General features: G+C 38.9%; 1 protein-coding gene across 1 annotated transcript; it reads left to right on the forward strand.

Annotated features, from left to right (window-relative positions):
• Positions 1–5312: 5312 nt before the first annotated feature.
• On the forward strand, positions 5313–20578 carry LOC115213728 (protein mono-ADP-ribosyltransferase PARP15-like). The gene is made up of 8 exons (XM_029782595.2): positions 5313–5473; positions 5755–5981; positions 6810–7037; positions 9869–9923; positions 11342–11407; positions 14671–14804; positions 15194–15371; positions 20235–20578. The coding sequence occupies exons 3-8, from the start codon at positions 6942–6944 to the stop codon at positions 20501–20503; spliced, it is 798 nt and encodes a 265-aa protein (XP_029638455.1). The 5' UTR covers positions 5313–5473; positions 5755–5981; positions 6810–6941; the 3' UTR covers positions 20504–20578.
• Positions 20579–21018: the final 440 nt, after the last annotated feature.

Below are 21018 nucleotides of genomic sequence, written 5' to 3' on the forward strand. Positions count from 1 at the left end.
CCTCAACAGCACAGAGATACAGAGGCACAACCCGAGATACAACCCAAAGAGGCAAGGCAACAACTGGCAACACTGGCTTATATTCAAACAACAGTTTATACGACAATCAATTGCTACACATCAAATACATTTAAGGCAAACAACAAATCAATACATCATACGGTATACCACAGATCAAAGCATTTAACAACATGCATGTAACAATATAACTGTTCAGTAACGACACAACAAGTCCAGATCAAATAATGTTCACGATACGTCACAGTCCAATCAGAACACTTCGATACATTATACAATGTTCGTATCACAACAATTCACGTTACAATTCAACAAGTCCTTTACTCAATTCTTCACAATGTCCTTTATCGACCACATCGACAGAGTCCTTGACTGTTCTTTTCTGTTGGTCCGTATACACCGTGACACATATCAATGCACAAACACATACCTTAATTCCTAACTGAATCGCCAGTGTCCCATTCTGCACTCATCTCTGAATACTGCCAAATCCTCTGAATACTCTGCTAATTCCCCTCTGTGCATATTCCAATCGCTTGCCCCTAGGCCTCCTCGCATCCCAGCTCGCTCCCAGGAATTCCAACGCTTGCTCCTTAAATCCAAGGTTCCATCCACTCGCTCTGACCTCCAGAGTCCGTCTGTCTTCTTCGACGACCAGCCACGAACTGCAAGATCCGTCTGTGTTCTTCGACGACCGCTCAACGACTGCCAAGACCTCACTTCGTCTCTGTGCTTCTTCCACTCCCTCATCTCCCTCTGTCTATATCGCTCCTACCCTTTCTAACTGCTCTCTGATTCCTTACTCTATCTATATCGCCTCAATCCCTTAGCCTCTCTATCTGTCCCTTACTGCTTATCCTTTCTATTTGCTCTCAGCCCTTAATCTGTCCCTTTTCTTTCACTTCTTCAAGGGGTGCTTAGAATGACCTCCAATCGACCGCACAAGGCCAGAGGTCCTTCCAAAACCCATTAAACAAGAACCTGTCACATTTTCACCAGACATGATGGTGCCATTATTCCTATGTGGGTCAACAGAAACACTACACTAATTAAACCCGAAATGCACTTAGCCAACCGTAACAATATATATATATATATGTGTGTGTGTGTGTCAAAGGAAGGCTCACTAGGAAGATAGTTTTTGTATGTGGCAGATGCTCAGGAACAATAAACACTGAGAATGTGCAGAGAACAATTTCAGCCACATTCCAGGGAGAAAAACTAGAAGTAGTTGATAGTTTCCATTACCTAAGTGACCAAGTCAGTAGCAGGAGAGGGTGCGCTGTAAGTATAGCTGCTAGAATAAGAATAGTTTGGGCAAAGTTCAGAGAGCTCTTACCTCTGCCGGTGACAAAAGGCCTCTCGCTCAGAGTAAAAGGTAGACTGTATGACACGTGTACGAACAACCATGCTACATGGCAGTGAAACATGGGCTGTGACTGCTGAGGATATGCGTAAGCTCACAAGAAATGAAGCCAGTATGCTCTGATGGATGTGTAATGTCAGTGTTCATACTCGACAGAGTGTAAGTACCTTGAGAGAAAAGCTGAACCTAAGAAGCATCAGTTGTGGTGTGCAAGAGAGATGTTTGCGCTGGTATGGTCATGTGACGAGAATGGATTGATGATAGTGGTGTGAAAAAGTGCCACACCCTAGCGGTTGAGGGAACCTGTGGAAGAGGTAGACCCAGGAAAACCTGGGATGAGGTGGTGAAGCACGACCTTCGAACTTTAGGTCTCACTGAGGAAATGACTAGAGACCGAATCCTTTGGAAGTATGCTGTGCGTGAGAAGGTCCGGCAGGACAAGTGAGACCAAAACCTGTGGCCTCTACCTGGGATGTAGCCAGTCCACTTATGCATACCTTTCCTTCTTGGGACACAAAACTCTATTTGTGAAGACCTGTTGAGGCGAGTGAAAATCAAAATCAAAATCGATCAACATCAATGGAAATTGTAGCTGTGATACCAGTGGCGGTGGCACGTATGTGAGCCATCCAAATGTGGCTGTTGCCAGCGCTGCCCCGAATGGGCTCTATGCCGGTGGCACGTAAAAAGCAGCATCCGATCATGGCTGTTTGCCAGCCCCGTCTGGCACCTGTGCCGGTGGCACGTAAAAAGCACCCACTACACTCACGGAGTGGTTGGCATTAGGAAGGGCATCCAGCCGTAGAAACACTGTTAGATCAGACTGGGCCTGGTGCAGCCTTCTGGCTTCCCAGGCCCCAGTTGAATCGTCCAACCCATGCTAGCATGGAAAGCGGATGCTAAACGATGATGATGATGATGATGATATATATATATATATACATACACATATATACACAGGTGCAGCTGTATAGTAAGACGTTTGCCTCTCAACCCCATGATTCATGATTTCCGCTTCAGACCCACTGCCTGGCACCTTGGGCAAGTATCTTCTACTATAAACTGGAGCTGGGCAAAACCTAACCAGTGGATCTAGTAGACGGAAAGTGATAGAACCCCATCAAATAGATGTCCCTCTAACTTAGTGGTTCAGTAAAAGAGAGCAATAGAATCTCTGGCTGCCAAAAGTATTCTTTCTTTACAACACAATTCGTCAGCTCCAGTATCACAGTACCAACAGTGTCTTCTGCACCTCGTATTCCTCTGCCACCTTCCTTTCTTGGCAGACAGAATTGACTGGTATTACCTTGATGATGGAGTGCATTGTGCTTTCTGGTACCTGCATATCAGAAAGGAGCAAAATGTCTCAGTATTGGTATTGCCCATATAGAATTGCCTTTAATGATGTTCTCTCCAATTCATCTTCCTAACTCTCCTTTTCTTCCCTTCAGTAGCTTTCTTTCTAATTTCCCCTTCCATTATCTTATCATCTTGCACCATTCCTGGGTATTTGTATCCCTTATTTATATCATCACCATCATTATTATTATTTTTCTTCTTTCGATTTTCTTTCCATTTCTTGCCAATGTCTTCCCAACACCTAGGGCAAAGCAACTCTCTCTACACATTCGTAAGTCATTAAAATAAACACACCAGATTGTTCAGTTTGATGTATTTCCGATACCTGGATCACCAAATCTTGGTATTTGTCTGCCTTCCTTCCCTCGGCCAGTTCAACATTCTGGTCAGCAGGAACAGCAATGTTTATCATGACCCATCCATGTTTGTCTCTGTGTATAATTGTGATATTTGGGTGAATATGCTCCACATGCCTCTCTGTAAATTTGCTCGTGGCCCACAAGAGCTTCACTTATTATTATTGTTGTTGTAATCATCATCATCGTTATAACTCCTTTCTGTTTGCTCTGCCAAGCAAACATTCTTTCTGGTAGAATCAGGACATTCCTCTTGATATCCAACAGCTTTCACCAACCATTCTAATTTCTTGCCTCCCTCAGGTTCCAATTATAATTGGGAAAAAAAACTTTATGGCAGTTCCAAATATTTTAGGCCATGTTATTCCTTTATTCTCTCACATTCTTTGTCTACCATTCCTGTTCCAAACAGTCAAGCATCATCAATTAAACAACACACTTGTTCCTCCTTATTGAGTGCAACAATACCTGGGGGTTTCCATAGTGTTTCATATCTAACAGTACCTTCAGATGGCCATCTCCAAGGATGTGTTCCGTTTTATGGCCATACTATTTTCCCACATGTTCAAATCCAGAATTTCTTACAGATTTGCCAATGTGTGGTTGTAACAGTCTTGTCATGTCTCCAGTTATTAGAAACCCCCTGAGCAGGCACTTTACATTCAGGGACGACATCTGCAGCCATCACTTTCACCACACACTCTCTACATTTAGTTGAGATGTCTTCCTGATGTATCTTATTCTGTTTGTTGATCTTGCACAGATAGGATGAAAAAAACCCCTGTCTCTTTCTTCAAAATTCCTTTCTTTATTCCCTGAAATGACTTCTCATCTCAATATCCTTCAGATTTTTAATAAACATTTCTTGTTCCAAAAGCTTCGCTTCTTTTTCCTCTTCTTCCAGTCACACCTTTTCCGCTCTTACTGCTATCAACATCACCACAACACTCTCAACAACATACTCCCTTACAAATCTCTTTCTCCATTTCCATACAGTCTTCTCCCTCCATTCTTTCTCTTGAAATATAAATCTTTGACTGTGTAGAATGTCAGCAGGTTCCTTGTTTTCCCATCTCTGTTCTCAAGGTCTTCCATTTCCCATCTAATTATTCCATCACAGTTTATGATGATGGCTACTTCGCTTGTGTTTATGACAGTAATGGTATATACATGCCAGTGAGTTTGGATTTCAATATACTCTTTATCCTTTGGAAATATTCTCCCCTGAATGAAAGAAGAAAAAAAAATCCAGAAAAAATTGATAAAATGCAAGAAATAAAGACATATGGAGCAAACAGGAAGTAATTTCACAGAAAGTTCTTTCTGAAATAAGACTAAACTTTGTTTCTTGCACCGAAGATTGCTTGCTTCCAGTTTTGCACTCTCAAGCAATGGTAAATATCAGTTTGGAGTGGGGTAAGTGAGAGTTAGATGAGGTTTGGGTAGGAGGGAGTGACAAGTAGCAGTGAAGAGCAGCAGAAACATAATTTCATAAATAGATAAGAAAGTACAGAGATGATGTAGAAGATGTGACAGTGGAGGGGATGGGTTGATGATGATGATCAACTGGGACAGAGATGGGAGTTAGAGATACATGAGGGTGGCTATAGTGAGTGGGGCCACAAAATTGGTGGGGGTATTAATAATGGATGTGAGAGGGTGTTGAGAATGATTGCAGATAGGAGAAGTGTTAAACATGAAGCCTGGCAGAGTAAGGTGTAGCTAAGGGGGGGGGGGAAAGATTAGGGAAGGGACAGAAAGGGATGATTGATGGAGATGATGACGCAAGTGAGGCAACTGGTATTAGCGAAAGGGTGGTGGTGGTGGTGGTGATGAATATGTGAAGATTCTGCTCTCAAATGGTTACAGCAGTAAAGTAGGACCGTAGTTAGAAGAGTAATGGAGGGATGGTGTTAGGAAGATGAGATGTGGTGAAGGGGATGCTTCACAGGGACAGATGTGGGTGTCGGGCCCAGCATGGGCACGAATAAGCACAATGCATTTAGGACCTCACTTTTGCTATGACAGATGTGTCTTTGTGTGTCATTTTGTTCAACTTGGACCAGCAGGTGTGTGGCCAGGCAGAAGACTGCACCAGACACAGCAGTCTGGTGCCATCACCTGCCTGGCCAGCTCCTGTTAAGCCATCCAACCAATGCCAGCATGTAAGGTAGATTTTAAACGATGATGATCATCATCATCATGATGGCACATTGATATTTGTTTATTTTCAGATACCTCATCACCAAACCCATCCTTTCCTGGTCCACAACAGAAAGCAGCCCCAATAACATCCACGACTAATGTGATATCCACAGAAAATGTTGGTGGAGTTAAAATAAACCTAACGATTGGTTCAATTACTAATGTATCTGTGAGTAAATAGATTCATGTAACTTATTTATATTTAATTGTTATTTCATTTCCAAATGAGGAATCATTAAAGTAAATTAAAACATTTTCTCAATCAAACTCAAACATTTTATTTCCTTCACATCTGATATCTTGAGTATATCTTTTGCTAACTTTAACAACCTCAAACTTACTACAGCCATTCTGTAGAGCCTTTCTTAACAACAATATCAACTGCAACAATGTATCTCTCTTCTCTCCACGGAATGTTCCTTAGCTGTTTAACATAAATTACTTTTCTAGGTTGATGTCATCGTTAACAGCACCAATGAACATCTCCAGCTTGACAAAGGGTCTATCTCCAAATTTATTCTCAATGCTGCTGGTCCCCAGATACAAAGCGAATGTAACCAGAAATATCCTCAAGGTATTTCTGCATCTGAAATAGCCATCACTAAAGGATACAACCTCAAGTGTAAGAATGTATTCATCTGGCATTACGCTTTTGGAATGAAGATTCCCCCGATTCAGTAAGTATCAATCATATGATATTGTTTTATTGAAAGAGTTGTTGTACAACCCTAGGTAATCATTGATCCAGCATCCCTGTGGCATGAATGGAATTGTCCATAAAACTATGCACAATCCACAGATCTGTTTTTCCAGTCATACAACACCTCTGTCTGCTTCAAGACAGTAGCATGTACTTTGATGTCCAGTGATGTGCAGTTTGGGCTACAGTGTGACAGTCTGGTGTTGTGGTATTCTGTACAGTTTCCAAAGCATGGATTCTGGTTGTTTGAAATTGATGTAGACTCTATTGTAGATATTCCCTGAACATTTCGACTCAACCATAGTCTCTTGTGTGCAGTGTAGAGTCTTTTGTGCCTGTGGCACCCTGCCTTGTGGGTAGTTTTGTTGCTTCTTGCAGTATGTTCTCACCCAGATTTCCCTCTTGTAAATAATAATTAATCTCCCCTCTTCCATATTACTGTTTTTTTTTTTTGTTAATTACAAAATTCCACCTGAATTACACTGTGCAACTACCAAATCTTGGAACATTTCTCTTTCCATTCATGGCATCCATATCTTCACTCAGACCAGACTTTCTGCTATCACATGATCTGTGTTGATCCTTCTGTCACATGATCTGTGTTAATCCAATGACCACATGATCTGTTAATCCAATAATCACGAGAAGTTGATTAATGTTATTCAAATGTCTAAAACATTTCTGTTTAGAACAAAAAATTCTTTATGGAATGTGTTAATCAAAGAATATATTAATTACAACTTAACGATTCCTTCCTGTAATAAAATGTTCATTATCAATTTCAAAACAATTATTTTTTTTTTAGATTCTGGCAAACTTGACTCAAATAATAACCATTTGTCTGGAAAAAGCTGAGGAATTGGGAGCAAAAAGCCTTGCATTTCCTACATTAGGAGGTGGAAAATTGAGGTACCCCATTGAAGAATTACCCGGAATTATGTATGAAGCCGTGAAAAACTACTCAATTCAAAATACAAGCCGGATCAAAGTTGTAAACTTTGTGGTTTATCCTCAAGACACAGAAATAGTAACGGTTGGTTGATGTTTTTGTTGTTAGTTGTTTGATGTTGATATTCTTGGAATTTACCAAAATGATATTCTGCAATAAAGAAAGAAAATAGAAATGATCCTCATTATTGTTTACTGTCCTTGTTCTATACTATCAGAAAAACCTTTTGTTGACTGGGTTGAAAAAAGCTGCCAAAATTGTATTATGAATATTGGAAGTTTTTCACTTAGATTATAATTGAAAATATACAAGAAATGGCTGTCACCATTCATGTAGATGAGTTGGGCCAATATCATCATAGACAGTCGATAAAACATACATCAGAAAAGAAACACACTCTTAAGAACAGAGTAGTAATTATTACAACAAAAATTTAAATTTTGGACTTAGAGTCATCAAAGGTTTCGTGTCGCCAAAGCCAAAGCCTTGTGGACAGCTCATAAGACTCTGTACAAAGTCAAAAAATTAAAATTTTCGGATCTTTTCCTTTTGAACGGCAGATGTCAACACAATTTCTAGTTAACTAACACTTTTAAACTTCGTATACTGGTAGAATGTGTTTATAAAACATCATTTTTTCTTGGCTATATTGAGAAAATTGTATATGTTGTAAGATATTTCGTCTGAAAATTCAAGCATTTCGGCAATTTTAACCAATCGCTCACCTCCATTTTGGGTGAAAAGATTCCGTGCTGTATGAATATGTCCCTTGTTTAAGAAACAGATTGGGTTTATTTACATTTGCAAAGAAAAAAAGGTACCCTTCCCCCACCCCTAACCCTAATCCTAATCCTAAAATAGATTGAAATGCAATAGATCGATACTAGGGCCATAATTATGGGTGACATTTTCATTTGACACCGCTAGAAAAAAATCCCATTTTCCGTAGCGGTGTCGTATAAAATTGTCACCCATAATTATAACCCTAGTATCGATCTATTGCATTGCAATCTATTTTAGGATTAGGGTTAGGGTTAGGGGTGGGGGAAGGGTACCTTTTTTTCTTCGCAAATGTAAATAAACCCTATCTGTTTCTTAAACGAGGGACATATTCATACAGCACGGAATCTTTTCACCCCAAACGGAAGTGAGCGATTGGTTAAAATTGCCGAAATGCTCGATTTTAAAGTGGAAATATAATAATGAAATTATTGTATACAGTGCTCAGGTGCACCACAACTTGTCAGAAAGTGCATATAAAGTACATGCAGTAATGTAGAAATGTCTGGAAAGTGAACATGCTTGTGTGTGTATGGAGGGGAGAAAATCAAGTGTAGTGTTGGCGAATCTCAGGAAGCATGGAAGTCTTAAAGGATGCAGTGCTCCGACAACTAACAACCGATGCCGGCAGTTTGTTCCACGCTTCAGCAACTCTCAGCGTGAAAAAATGTTTCCTGAAGTCATGGGAGCTGTGCTGTTTTCTTACTTTGTAAATATGTCCACGGGTGTTAGATGGGTGGAGTTTGAAGAGGTGCTCAGAGTTATTGTTTGTGCGATGGTTGATAATTTTATGGGTGTCTGCCAAGTCAGCTGCCAGACGTCGGAGTTTCAATGTGTCCATGCCCAGGGAAGTATGGAATTTTCTCAATAAAGCCAAGAAAAAAATGATGTTTTATAAACACATTCTACCAGTATACGAAGTTTAAAAGTGTTTAGTTAACTAGAAATTGTGTTGACATCTGCCGTTCAAAAGGAAAAGATCCAAATTTTCTAAGTCACGGGTGTGAGGAAATGCTTAGAAATCGAGTTAAGTCTTAACATATAAAAACGGTAATGAGGACGGGTTGTCTCCCCTGTACCTGAAGATAAGCCAACGCTTATAACCCGAAAAGGCTTAAACAAGGTGATCCAATTTCCCAGTTGGTACTGCTTGAAGTGGACACATTTAGAAAAAAACTTCAGATCTTTTCGGTTTGACCGGCAGTTTTTTAAAATAATTTCCACGTAACTAAACACTTTTAAACTTCCTATACTGGTAGAATATGTTTTATAAAACATCTTTTTCTATTGGTCTTATTGAAAAAATTCTATAGTTTGTAAGATATTTGTTGTTTTTCTTCTTCAATTTCTGCTATTTCAACCAATCAATGACATTTATTGAGGTGAAAACATTCTGTGCCGTATGAATATGTCCCTCGTTTATAAACACTTTCTGTATACAATATGTGTTGGGAACAGAAAAAGATTGTTTGGCTGGACCCGTTCCTTTTCTTCTTTCTCCTTTTATCTATACCCACAGTGTTGGGTACACATCTGCAGATATACTCTGTAGGACAGTATATATAGCATTGAAGTAAAGCACTGTTGACATACCAGTAATTCACTGGGATTTACTCAAAGCCAGTCTGTTTCTACAGAAATGTTCTTCATACATTGTTCACTTTCCAGACATTTCTACATTACTGCATGTACTTTATATGCACTTTCTGACAAGTTGTGGTGCACCTGAGCACTGTATACAATAATTTCATTATTATTATTATTATTTTCAAACAGTTTTGAAAATAATGAGGAATTAAGTAAAATCGGTTTGTCATTATTAAGCTGGTGTTTGGGCATAACATGGAATCTTGATACCAAATTCAATTCTATGAATAATTTTCTACAGTCACTTAAACAAGCAAATTTCTTTTCTTTTTATTCTGTAAGTAAAAATTCCTCCCCAAACAACAGAATATTCAAAAGCCTGTTCCTCATAGGAAGTTATTCTATGATACAATAAATGGAAATATTAATTTAAAACAATATTTGTGATAGAAACAATGAATTAAAACATTGCATTGTAATTAAGAGAAATTAATTAGGAAATTATTTTTTCATTGAGTGATGATAAATTATTTGCTTACTTCTAACAGAAATTTAAAGAATATTTCCAAGAAATTTCAACAGATGGTTCAACTGCATCATCAGGTAAATTCTTTCTGTTTACTTATATTAAATATTATGCCAGTGTCACGTAACTACCACCTGTGCTGGTGTCACACAAATGGCACCCGTGCCAGTGGCACATTGAAAGCACCCATTACACTCTTGGAGTGGTTGGTGCTGGGAAGGGCCTTGAACTGTAGAAAGCATGTCAAATCAGATGGAACCTGGTGCAGCCCCCACCATCTTACCAGTTCCAAGTCGACCAGTCCAATCCATGCCAGCATGGAAAGCAGATGCTAAATGATGATGATGATGATGCTGATTTAGAAAATGAGATGACAGGAACTTACAGCTGTTTCTTCTATAAGATGCAATGGACTCTTAGCCGAGTGCTGAATGGCACCTTGTAGTTTCATCAGAGCCTCAAATAAGAAGGGCAGCTTATTTGGGAGAAGAATTATAATTATGCATCGCCTTACTGGCTCCCAGAACTGCCTGACTGGCCCTCGTGCCGGTGGCACATAAAAAACACCCACTACGCACTCAGAGTGGTTGGTGTTAGGAAGGACATCCATCTGTAGGGAGCTGCCAGCCAAGGCTACACAGACCAACCATGCAACCGAGAAAGCATCCCTAGGGAACTGCCAGCCAAGGCTACACAGACCAACCATGCAACCGAGAAAGCATCCCTAGGGAACTGCCAGCCAAGGCTACACAGACCAACCATGCAACCGAGAAAGCATCCCTAGGGAACTGCCAGCCAAGGCTACACAGACCAACCATGCAACCGAGAAAGCATCCCTAGGGAACTGCCAGCCAAGGCTACACAGACCAACCATGCAACCGAGAAAGCATCCCTAGGGAACTGCCAGCCAAGGCTACACAGACCAACCATGCAACCAAGATAGCATCCCTAGGGAACTGCCAATCAAGACCACACACACCTCCCACCACTCCCTTTGTGGTAGATTTATCCTTATAAAGGCAATCTCTGATGTTTTTGTTGTTGGGTGTTCATTCTTCTTGTTATTGCCTTTTTTTGGCAGCAGTACTGTTAAAGAAATACTTTTTGGATGGCTGTTGAATCTGCAGAGATCATCCAACCTTTGACAGGTTTTGTTTTTCATTCTGCAGGATGGCCACCCAGCCTCTGCAGAAGCAATTCCTGTCTTTTCTTTGCCTGTCTTCTCAATGTACCCACCCTAATCCTACCCTTTCACTCCACTGGTTCCGTTTTGCTTCAATAGCAGTATTTAGTTCATGCCACAAAACTCCTTGCTCTCCCAAATTTATGGGGTTGATGAAATAAGGACCACCTGAGCACTGGGGTCGATACAATCACCTAGCCCCCACCCCCACCCCCAAAATTGCAGGCCTTGTTCCCTATAGTAGAAAGAATTATCAACATTATTATTATTATCATTATGATTATGTTCTAGTGTTACTTTCTTTCATACAAGCTTCAACCAAGTCTCAACCAGGGAAGTCACAGAAGAAAAAATTTAGGCATCGAAATGTGAAAAAAGGTGAGGTGACATGCATTTTGGAGAACTGATTCCTCTATATGAAATGATGGAATCATCTTTTTCTAAAATTTATAAAACTGAATGAATTTACAGAGAAAGAAATTTACATAATATTTTATTATTATTATTATTATTATTATTATTATTAATATTATTAATATTATTAATATTATTATTAATATTATTATTATTAATATTATTATTATTATTAATATTATTATTATTATTATTATTATATTATTATTATTATTATTATATTATCATTAATATTATTATTATTATTATTATTAATATTATCATTAATATTATTATTATTAATATTATTATTATTATTATTAATATTATTATTATCATTATTATTAATATTATTATTATTATTATTATTACTATTAATATTATTATTATTAATATTATTATTATTATTATTATTATTATATTATTATTATTAATATTATTATTATTAATATTATTATTATTATTATTAATATTATTATTAATATTATTATTATTATTAATATTATTATTATTAATATTATTATTATTAATATTATTATTATTAATATTATTATTATTATTAATATTATTATTAATATTATTATTATTAATATTATTATTATTATTATTAATATTATTATTATTATCATTATCATTATTATCATTATCATTATTATTATTATCATTATTAATATTATTAATATTATTATTAATATTATTATTAATATTATTATTATTATTATTATTTCTTCTTTGTTGAAACAAGTATTTTCTTTCACTCTCATTCTTTATGACCGTATTTTTTTTCCTAAGCGAATCCATTATGAGCTCATCTAACAAGCGTAAACTTAGCTCTCACCATCTAAATACATGAAACCCTATCCTAGACCTACACAACGAGATCACTAACACCGATCGCAATAATATAAGAAATGCGCCTGGCCCTAACGCTTTGAATGGCTTAAACATAGATAATATAATCCTTGCTTTGGAGGAAAATGGGTGCACAGTTGAAACCAACGCTAATACTAATAGGAATACCGATACTAACAATACTAACTATATTATAACCACTACAACTACTAATACCTCTACTATAACTAATAATAACACCAGCAATAAGACAACCACCAATGGCAATATTACCATTACCGAAAATAATACTATTACTAACACTCTTACCATAAACGCTACTACTAATAGTTACAATAATAACACTAACACCATCACCACCACTACCAATGCTACTACTACTACTACTACTACTACTACTAGTAATAATAATAACTATGATAGCTATAATGGCAGTAATAATAATAATGGTAATGATGGCAGTGATATTGACAGAAATAACAGCAATGATAACAACAATATCATGAACGAATCACCTAATACAAACTAAGCGTTTAACTTGTCTGCTAGAAGTAGTACTATTTCATCCCTCTCTCCAACTAACCATCACAGAATAGATAACTGCAGCTTCAGATCTGGGACCGAGTGCCCACTGCAAGCCCAATGCAAAACATTCAACATGGTATACCAATGCACTGTCCATAACATATTAAATAACTCCAATAATTACTATATTGGATCAAACAAAGATATTCTGCACATTGAAACTCATTTAAATATAAAGAGCAATTCCACATCACAAACCAGTCCCATACACCATCTGATTAATAGAAAAATACAATATAGACTTTCCTGGGCTATAATAGACTCTGACATCCCATGTCAGGACCTGCACTCCATTTGTGGACTCTGCTTAAAAGAAGCCCTCAAAATTTGAACCCATAACTCACCACAATTGGTTAACAAACACAACGAAGCCTTCACAATATGTAAATGTAAATTCTTCTGCACTTTTAATTTCTTCCATAAATCCAAATGTAAACTTACCCCCCTCCATGGTCGTTAATACATACCTCTTTATATCTCTTTAGTACCTTAAAAGATAACTGTTAAATCTTTAATTTATTTAATCTTCCCCCATAAGGATATGAAGACAGGGAGAGCCCACCCTGGTCCACCAGGAGTCACTACTGATATGCTTAAAATATCTGGCAGATTCTGTCACAGAACTAGAAAATAAATTCTAGTTGTGGAAGAGAAACCTGGAATCTAAGGGTGATTTAAGGTTAACTTAGCAAAGGGCCTTAAGGTTAACTTAAGTAAACAAAGAGGATCCTTCTCCCATCAGGTAAATGGTCCTGCTCAGTATATAGGAAAGGTGTAGGCAGGAATTCTATACAGTGTACACAGTGCAAGCTATGGACACACAAGAGGTGCAGTGGAGTAATAGGAAGATTATCAGAGAAGGTAGTGTTTGTTTGTGGAAGATGCGTGGGAACCATAAAAATTAGAGATACTAAGGAAATTGATTTTCTCAAATGCTCTGGAGGCTCTTCAGAGGCAGTGGATAATTTCTGCTACTTAGGGGATCTAATTAGCTGTGGGGGAGGATGCATGGAAAGTGTAATTGCTAGAATAAGAATAGGATGGAGAAAATTCAGAAACCAAAGAGGAATTAGATGCAGCGTGCAAGAGAGAAGAGTGTACTGGTTTGGTGATGTGATGCAAATGGGTGAGGACAGTTGCATAAAGAAGTATCCATCACCCAGGAATATATGGGACAAAGTATTGGAGCTCAGTCTCAAGACACTGAGCCTTATGAAGGAAACAAGAAAGAACCGAGATATCTGGCAGCTTGCTGTACTCCAGAAGACCCATCCACCACAGCAGAGTTGATACTGGTGCTGGTGCCATTTCAAAAGCACCAACTACACTCTGTAAAGTGGTTGGCATTAAGAAGGGCTTCCCGCTGTGGAAACCATGCCAGAGCAGACAATGGGAGCTGGTGTGGCCTTATCAGCTCCTGTCAAACTCTCCAAGACATGCCAACATGGCAAACAAACTTTCAATGACGATGATGATGATGATATACAGGTCACCAGCAGCAGCATATTCTTTTACCATTTGTTTTCCATGCTGGCATGGCTCGGATGCTTGGATACAATCTGGCACAACCAACAACTGTATTCTGCTCTAAAGTCAGCTTTGGTAGGTGTTTCCAGGACACCACCACCACTATTTCAATACTCCCACTACTACTGCTCTGTTTAATATTTCCATATTCCTTGTCTAAACCCAAAAATTAGTCAAAATATTCCTGTTTTTTTTTTTGTTTTTTGTTTTCAAAATTTTCAACAGGAAAAAGGTTCATAATATTTTTGTTGTTCTGAAATATTTGATTTCTGTTTGGCCTCTAGAATCGGTCCCTGATACATGGTCACCAATGGGAGACGAGGAATTATTTAAAATTGTTCCAGTCACAAATGGACCAGAATATGATGACATCCAGGCCACTTTCCGTCAGAATTTGCCTTCCTATCGTATAATCAAAGTTTGTATTTTTACTTCTGTTTATAAACAATATTTGATGGTTTATTGTTAAAACAAAATGTTAAGAGACATTTTGTTTGTATGAAAGATTTAAATCTCATTGTATGAACCTATTTTGGGATGGTTCTATGTGTTTTTGGATATTCACAAGAAATCTTTGCTCAACAAAAATACCTCTGCTTTAACTTCTTGCATTGAATTGTAAATGCAATACCATTTTGCAGCTAAACTATTATGCCTTACCAAAATTTACAGCCGAATCAAAATTGGTATCAAATAAAAAAGAAAAAAAAAAGCAGATAGGGTTGGGGTTTTTCACCACAAACGTTATTTCCTTGTCAAAGAAGTGAACTGATTGTTTTTTCATAAATGTATTTTCCTTTTCTACAGATTGAGAGAATTCAAAATAAAACATTGTACCATGGATACCAAGTATTGAAAAGAAAGTTTGAGGCAGAAAATCCAAACATTACAAATGAAGTTGATGGCCTTTGGCATGGTACTGCTGAAGGAGCTGTTCGTGGAATAAATAAATCAGGATTCAACCGTAGCTATTGTGGTAAAAATGGTAAGTATATTATAATCAACATCATCATCATCATCATCATCTACCCACCCTTCCTATTGTCCTGAGCTGGACAGACTGTCACTGTCCACATTGATTGCTGTTTAGAATCCTTTCTCACTCAGAGAGGACAGAGGCTGTCATGTTGCTCACACATTCCATGTTTGGCATCGTTTCTACTGCCAGGTCCCCTTCCTAACGTCTTCTGCTCTAGAGTAAACCAGGTGTATTTTATTATTGTGGAACCAACACTTTTACTTGTTTTTCTTGCTGGATTGGGAGGAAGGGGCTTCCCATCCCCTTTTCAGACCCTTCTAAACTGTGGAGATTGGTTAGCATTAATGCTTCTCTTTAATCTTTGTAAATCAACAATTGCAAGAAAGGCATTAGAAGGGGTGTTGTTGATTGCTAGATTTACATATCAGGTTGCTCTTGTGCACCACTGGTACCATGTAATCCAGTACAACCTGTTGCATGGTTGGGTCGTTGGAGACTTAACACCACCGAGCATTGCTTAGTTGGGAGGGTGATTGTTGGACACCCTGCGGGACCAAAATTTAGGGCAGAGGACTGTGTGTTAAGGTAGCATGATACTCTTTCGCTTTGGTTAGCAACCTTCCTTGAGATGGTGTCTAAATAAAAATACTTTAGGAGTAGATGGTTTACCTGGCGCCCAGTTTTGCACTCCTACCTAGCTTATTGGTTTGAAAAGAGCACCGCAACCAGATATTAGAAGGGTGTGAGGTCGATCCTCATGGCTGGCTGCTGGCAAATTGTTTTGCTCTTAAAAGGATTTTATCCTTTATATATATATATATAACGGGAAGGTTTACGAAAATAAACAAAGGACGAAGGCAGGTGGAGTACAAACAAACAAATGTATTAGTATGGCGCTCAGGAATAGAAATAGAACTAGTCTTTTACGTTTCGAGCCTACGCTCTTCAACAGAAAGATACACAGAAAAAAAACAAGGAGAGAAAAAAATGTGTGTAGGAGCTAACGATCTATCATATATATATATTGCTGCACCTCTTATGTGTCCATAGCTTACACTTGGTGCATCTTATAGAGTTTCTACCTACACCTTTTCTACGGATCGAGCAGGGCCATCTACCTGAAGGCGTTTGTGATTGGTCTACCTTCCTACTTATTAGGACTTTGGTTTTGGCTAGGTTGATTCTAAGGCCCTTCGATTCTAAACCTTGCTTCCATACCTGAAACTTCTCCTCTAGTTCTGATAGAGACTCAGCAATTAGAGCTGTATATATATACATACTGTTCAGTATTTATGCGTTGAATAAAAAAATCTTTCTACTTGTTCTACAATACATTTTAACGCATTGAAAACAAACTCGTTTTATATATATATTACAGGGGTATCAAGCTGCTGGATCAGGTAATGAAGGTTATGGAGAGGGTTATAGCCCAACTAATTAGAGAGAGAGTTAGCCTAGATCAGATGCAGTTTGGGTTCGTGCCAGGGAAAGTACTACTGATGCTATTTTCATGGTAAGACAGCTGCAGGAGAAATACCTAGCCAAAGACAAGCCCCTATACCTGGCTTTTGTTGATATGGAGAAAGCCTTCGACAGGGTCCCCCGATCCCTCATCTGGTGGTCAATGAGGAAACTAGGGATAGATGAATGGTTAGTGAAAGCTGTACAAGCCATGTACAGAGACGCTGCTAGTAAGGTGAGGGTTGGCATCGAGTACAGTGAAGAATTCAGGGTAGAGGTTGGGGTCCACCAAGGTTCAGTCCTCAGTCCCCTCCTATTTATCATAGTCCTCCAGGCAATAATGGAGGAATTCAAGACAGGATGCCCCTGGGAGCTCCTCTATGCTGATGACCTTGCTCTAATTGCTGAGTCTCTATCAGAACTGGAGGAGAAGTTTCAGGTATGTAAGCAAGGTCTAGAATCGAAGGGCCTTAGAATCAACCTAGCCAAAACCAAAGTCCTAATAAGTACGAAGGTAGACCAATCACAAACGCCTTCAGGTAGATGGCCCTGCTCGATCCGTAGAAAAGGTGTAGGTAGAAACTCTATAAGATGCACCAAGTGTAAGCTATGGACACATAAGAGGTGCAGCAATGTCAAAGGAAGGCTAACTAGGAAGATGGTTTTTGTATGTGGCAGATGCTCAGGAACAATAAACACTGAAAATGCTCTGAGACCAACTTCTGTCACTTTCCAGGGAGAAAAACTAGAAGTAGTTGATAGTTTCCGTTACCTAGGTGACCAAGTCAGTAGCGGGGGCAGGTGTGCTGAAAGTATAACTGCTAGAGTAAGAATAGCCAGGGCAAAGTTTAGAGAGCTCTTACCTCTTTGAGCCTCTCGCTCAAAGTAAAAGGCAGACTGTATGATGCATGTGTACGTACAGCCATGCTACATGGTAGTGAAACTTGGGCTGTGACTGCTGAGGATTTGCGTAAGCTCGCAAGAAATGAAGCTAGTATGCTCCGATGGATGTGTAATGTCAGTACTCATACTCGGCAGAGTTTAAGTACCTTGATAGAAAAGTTGAACCTAAGAAGCATCAGTTGTTGTGTGCAAGAGAGACGTTTGCACTGGTATGGTCATGTGATGAGAATGGCTGAAGATAGTTGTGTGCGAAAGAGCCACACCCTGGCAGTTGAGGGGACCTGTGAAAGAGGTAGACCCAGGAAAACCTGGGTCGAGGTGGTGAAGCACGACCTTCGAACTTTAGGTCTCACCAAGGAAATGACCAGTGACCGAGACCTTTGGAAGTATGCTGTGCGTGAGAAAACCCGGCAAGACCAGTGAGAACAGTCAAAATCAAAATCAAACCAAATTGAGGTCGATCAACATCAGGGCCCCCGTGCCGGTGACACATAAAACACCATCCGTTCGTGGCCGTTTGCCAGCCCTGTCTGGCCCCCGTGTCGGTGGCATGTAAAAGCACCATCCGTTCGTGTCCGTTGCCAGCCTCGCCTGGCCCCCGTACCGGTGACACGTAAAAGCACCATCCGTTTCGTGGCCGTTTGCCAGCTCTGTCTGGCCCCCGTGTTGGTAGCACATAAAAGCACCATCCGTTCGTGTCCATGCCAGCCTCGCCTGGCCCCGTGTCGGTGACACGTAAAAGCACCATCCGTTCGTGGTCGTTTGCCAGCTCTGTCTGGCACCTGTGCGGGTTGCACGTAAAAAGCACCCACTACACTCACGGAGTGGTTGGCGTTAGGAAGGGCATCCAGCCGTAGAAACACTGCCAGATCTGACTGGGCCTGATGAAGCCTTCCAGCTTCACAGACCCCAGTTGAACCGTCCAACCCATGCTAGCATGGAGAACGGACGCTAAATGATGATGATGATGATATATATATATATATATATATATATATATATATATATATATATGTATCTTAGAGAATGTTGGTTATGGCTGGTTCATAGGGTTGGCCAGGGTCAGTGGCTTATAACCTCTCTTAAAAAGGCTTGTCTTCAAATACATGGACAAAGAAGAAAGGTCAACCACAAGAGATTGTTCTCATTAGACCACTACCTAAAATTCTTGTCAGCTTGGAGGTCCCAGGATTTCAGTAAGAATTGCCTGAAGTGTAAAACAAGATCTGAAGACATCCATCTTGCACCCAGCAACCAATTCCTCTTATGCCTAACTTCTCTCTCAGAACAGTGGCACTCTGTTGAACCTGTACACTTACATAACACATCCAGCAGAGCATACTAGCCTCATTCCTCTCCAACCTTTGCATGCCCTCTGCATTCAGGGCCCACATCTCATTACCATGTAGAATTGCTGTCAATATACATACATCATACAATCTTCCTTTCACTCAGAAACAGAAACCTTTTGGGTCCAACAGAGGTAAAAGCTCTCTGAATTTCCTCCGCCCTATTCTTCTTCTAGCTATCTCACTCTTCTTGCATCTCCCCCCCCCTATTAATTTGGTCCCCTAGGTAGCAGAAGTTATCTACTACCTCTAATGAGCCACCAAGGCATTTGAGAAAATCAATTTCTCAAGTTTTTAAGGACCCTGTGCATCTTCCACATGAAAACTATCTTCTCTGCTAACCTTCCTATTAATCTGCTGCACCTCTTGTTTGTCCATAACTTACACTGGGTGCACAGTATGGAGTTCCTGCCTACACCTTTCCTACCAATTGAATAGGGCCACCTACCTGAGTTGGGGAGGAACCTGTCAGTTTTCTTGCTTGCTAGGACCTTAACCATTGCTAAGTTAGGATCCAGGTTTTGCTTCCACACCTGGAATTTCTCTTCTAGCTCTGATATGGAACCAGCTATGAGGACAAGAGGATCAGCATATAGTAGTGCCCGGAGACTGCCGGTCCTGTATTGTTCTGTTATGGCCTGGAGGACAATGAAGAAAAGGAGGAGAGTAAGGACTGATCCTTGATGAACCCCTGTGTGTGTGTTACAGAGTTTTAGGACTTTCAATTCTGTTTATTTTATATTTTTACTTCTAATATTAATTATATAAATATATGCATGTATACACATACCCACACACACACATATAAACATATATATATATATATATAACTCCAAGAAAGTTAAGGGTTGTGGATCCAACCCACTAAGGGATAATACCTATCCCTTATATACTGTTGGTATAACACCCAATTATTAATACACAAGTGTTTTTAATTGCATTGCAATTAACTTACCTATTGTATTAAATGGGTGAAGATAAAGAGGTATTTTACCATTAATTTATATTGCAAATAAGAAAATGGAGGAACACAATAGTTGGTTCATCAAATTTAGGACATTAAAATGTTAACTTGTTTATTTATCAACACGACAACCATAATAATATACATACATTTTCTTATTTGCTATATATATATTTTTTCTTCTCTTCTTAGCCACACTATTTGGTGAAGGTGTTTATTTTGCCAAAGACATCCAATATTCTGCAAGTGATGCCTATTCTACTCCTGACCATCTCAGAATAAAGAGAATATACCAATGCAGTGTTCTTGTGGGAAAAGTGATGCGAGGACAAAACGGATTGAAAGTTTTACAGGAATCTTACAATTCTGCTGTTGATAATATTCAAAGACCCAAAATTTATGTTATTTTCCATGACTCTCAAGCATATCCTAATTATTTGATTACATTCTCTAATCAGTGAATATAATTGGAATTCATAAAACACATATAATGTGAACAGGAATATATTTAACAGAAGAAAAACAAAGAAAATACAGGAAATTCTCTAATTCTAGGTGCAACCCCAGGGTCTTTTGTAAGAATAAAACTATTCAATAGAATATTTTTCTATCATTCACACAGTGTTGTTGTCATTTTCTATCTTTTTTTACTTTAGAAATAATTATTGCTAAATATTAAAATACATGAAGGTGCCTGGCTCAGTGGTTAAAGCATCGGGCTCACAATCATGAGGTAATGAGTTCAATTTCCAGGCTGGGTTGTGTGTTATGTTCTTGAACGAGACACTTTCTTTCACAATGCTCCTTGTTCAGTGAGCTGTAGCAATGAGTTTCCACATCACTGGTGCCAAGCTGTATCGGCCCCTTTGCCTTTCCCTTGGATAACATTGGTGGTGGGGAGAGAGGAGGCTGGTATGGATGGGTGACTACTGGTCTTCCATAAACAAACCTTGCCTGGACTTGTGCCTTGGAGGAG

The sequence above is a fragment of the Octopus sinensis genome, linkage group LG1, assembly GCF_006345805.1.
Source record: "Octopus sinensis linkage group LG1, ASM634580v1, whole genome shotgun sequence".
Lineage (NCBI taxonomy): Eukaryota > Metazoa > Mollusca > Cephalopoda > Octopoda > Octopodidae > Octopus > Octopus sinensis.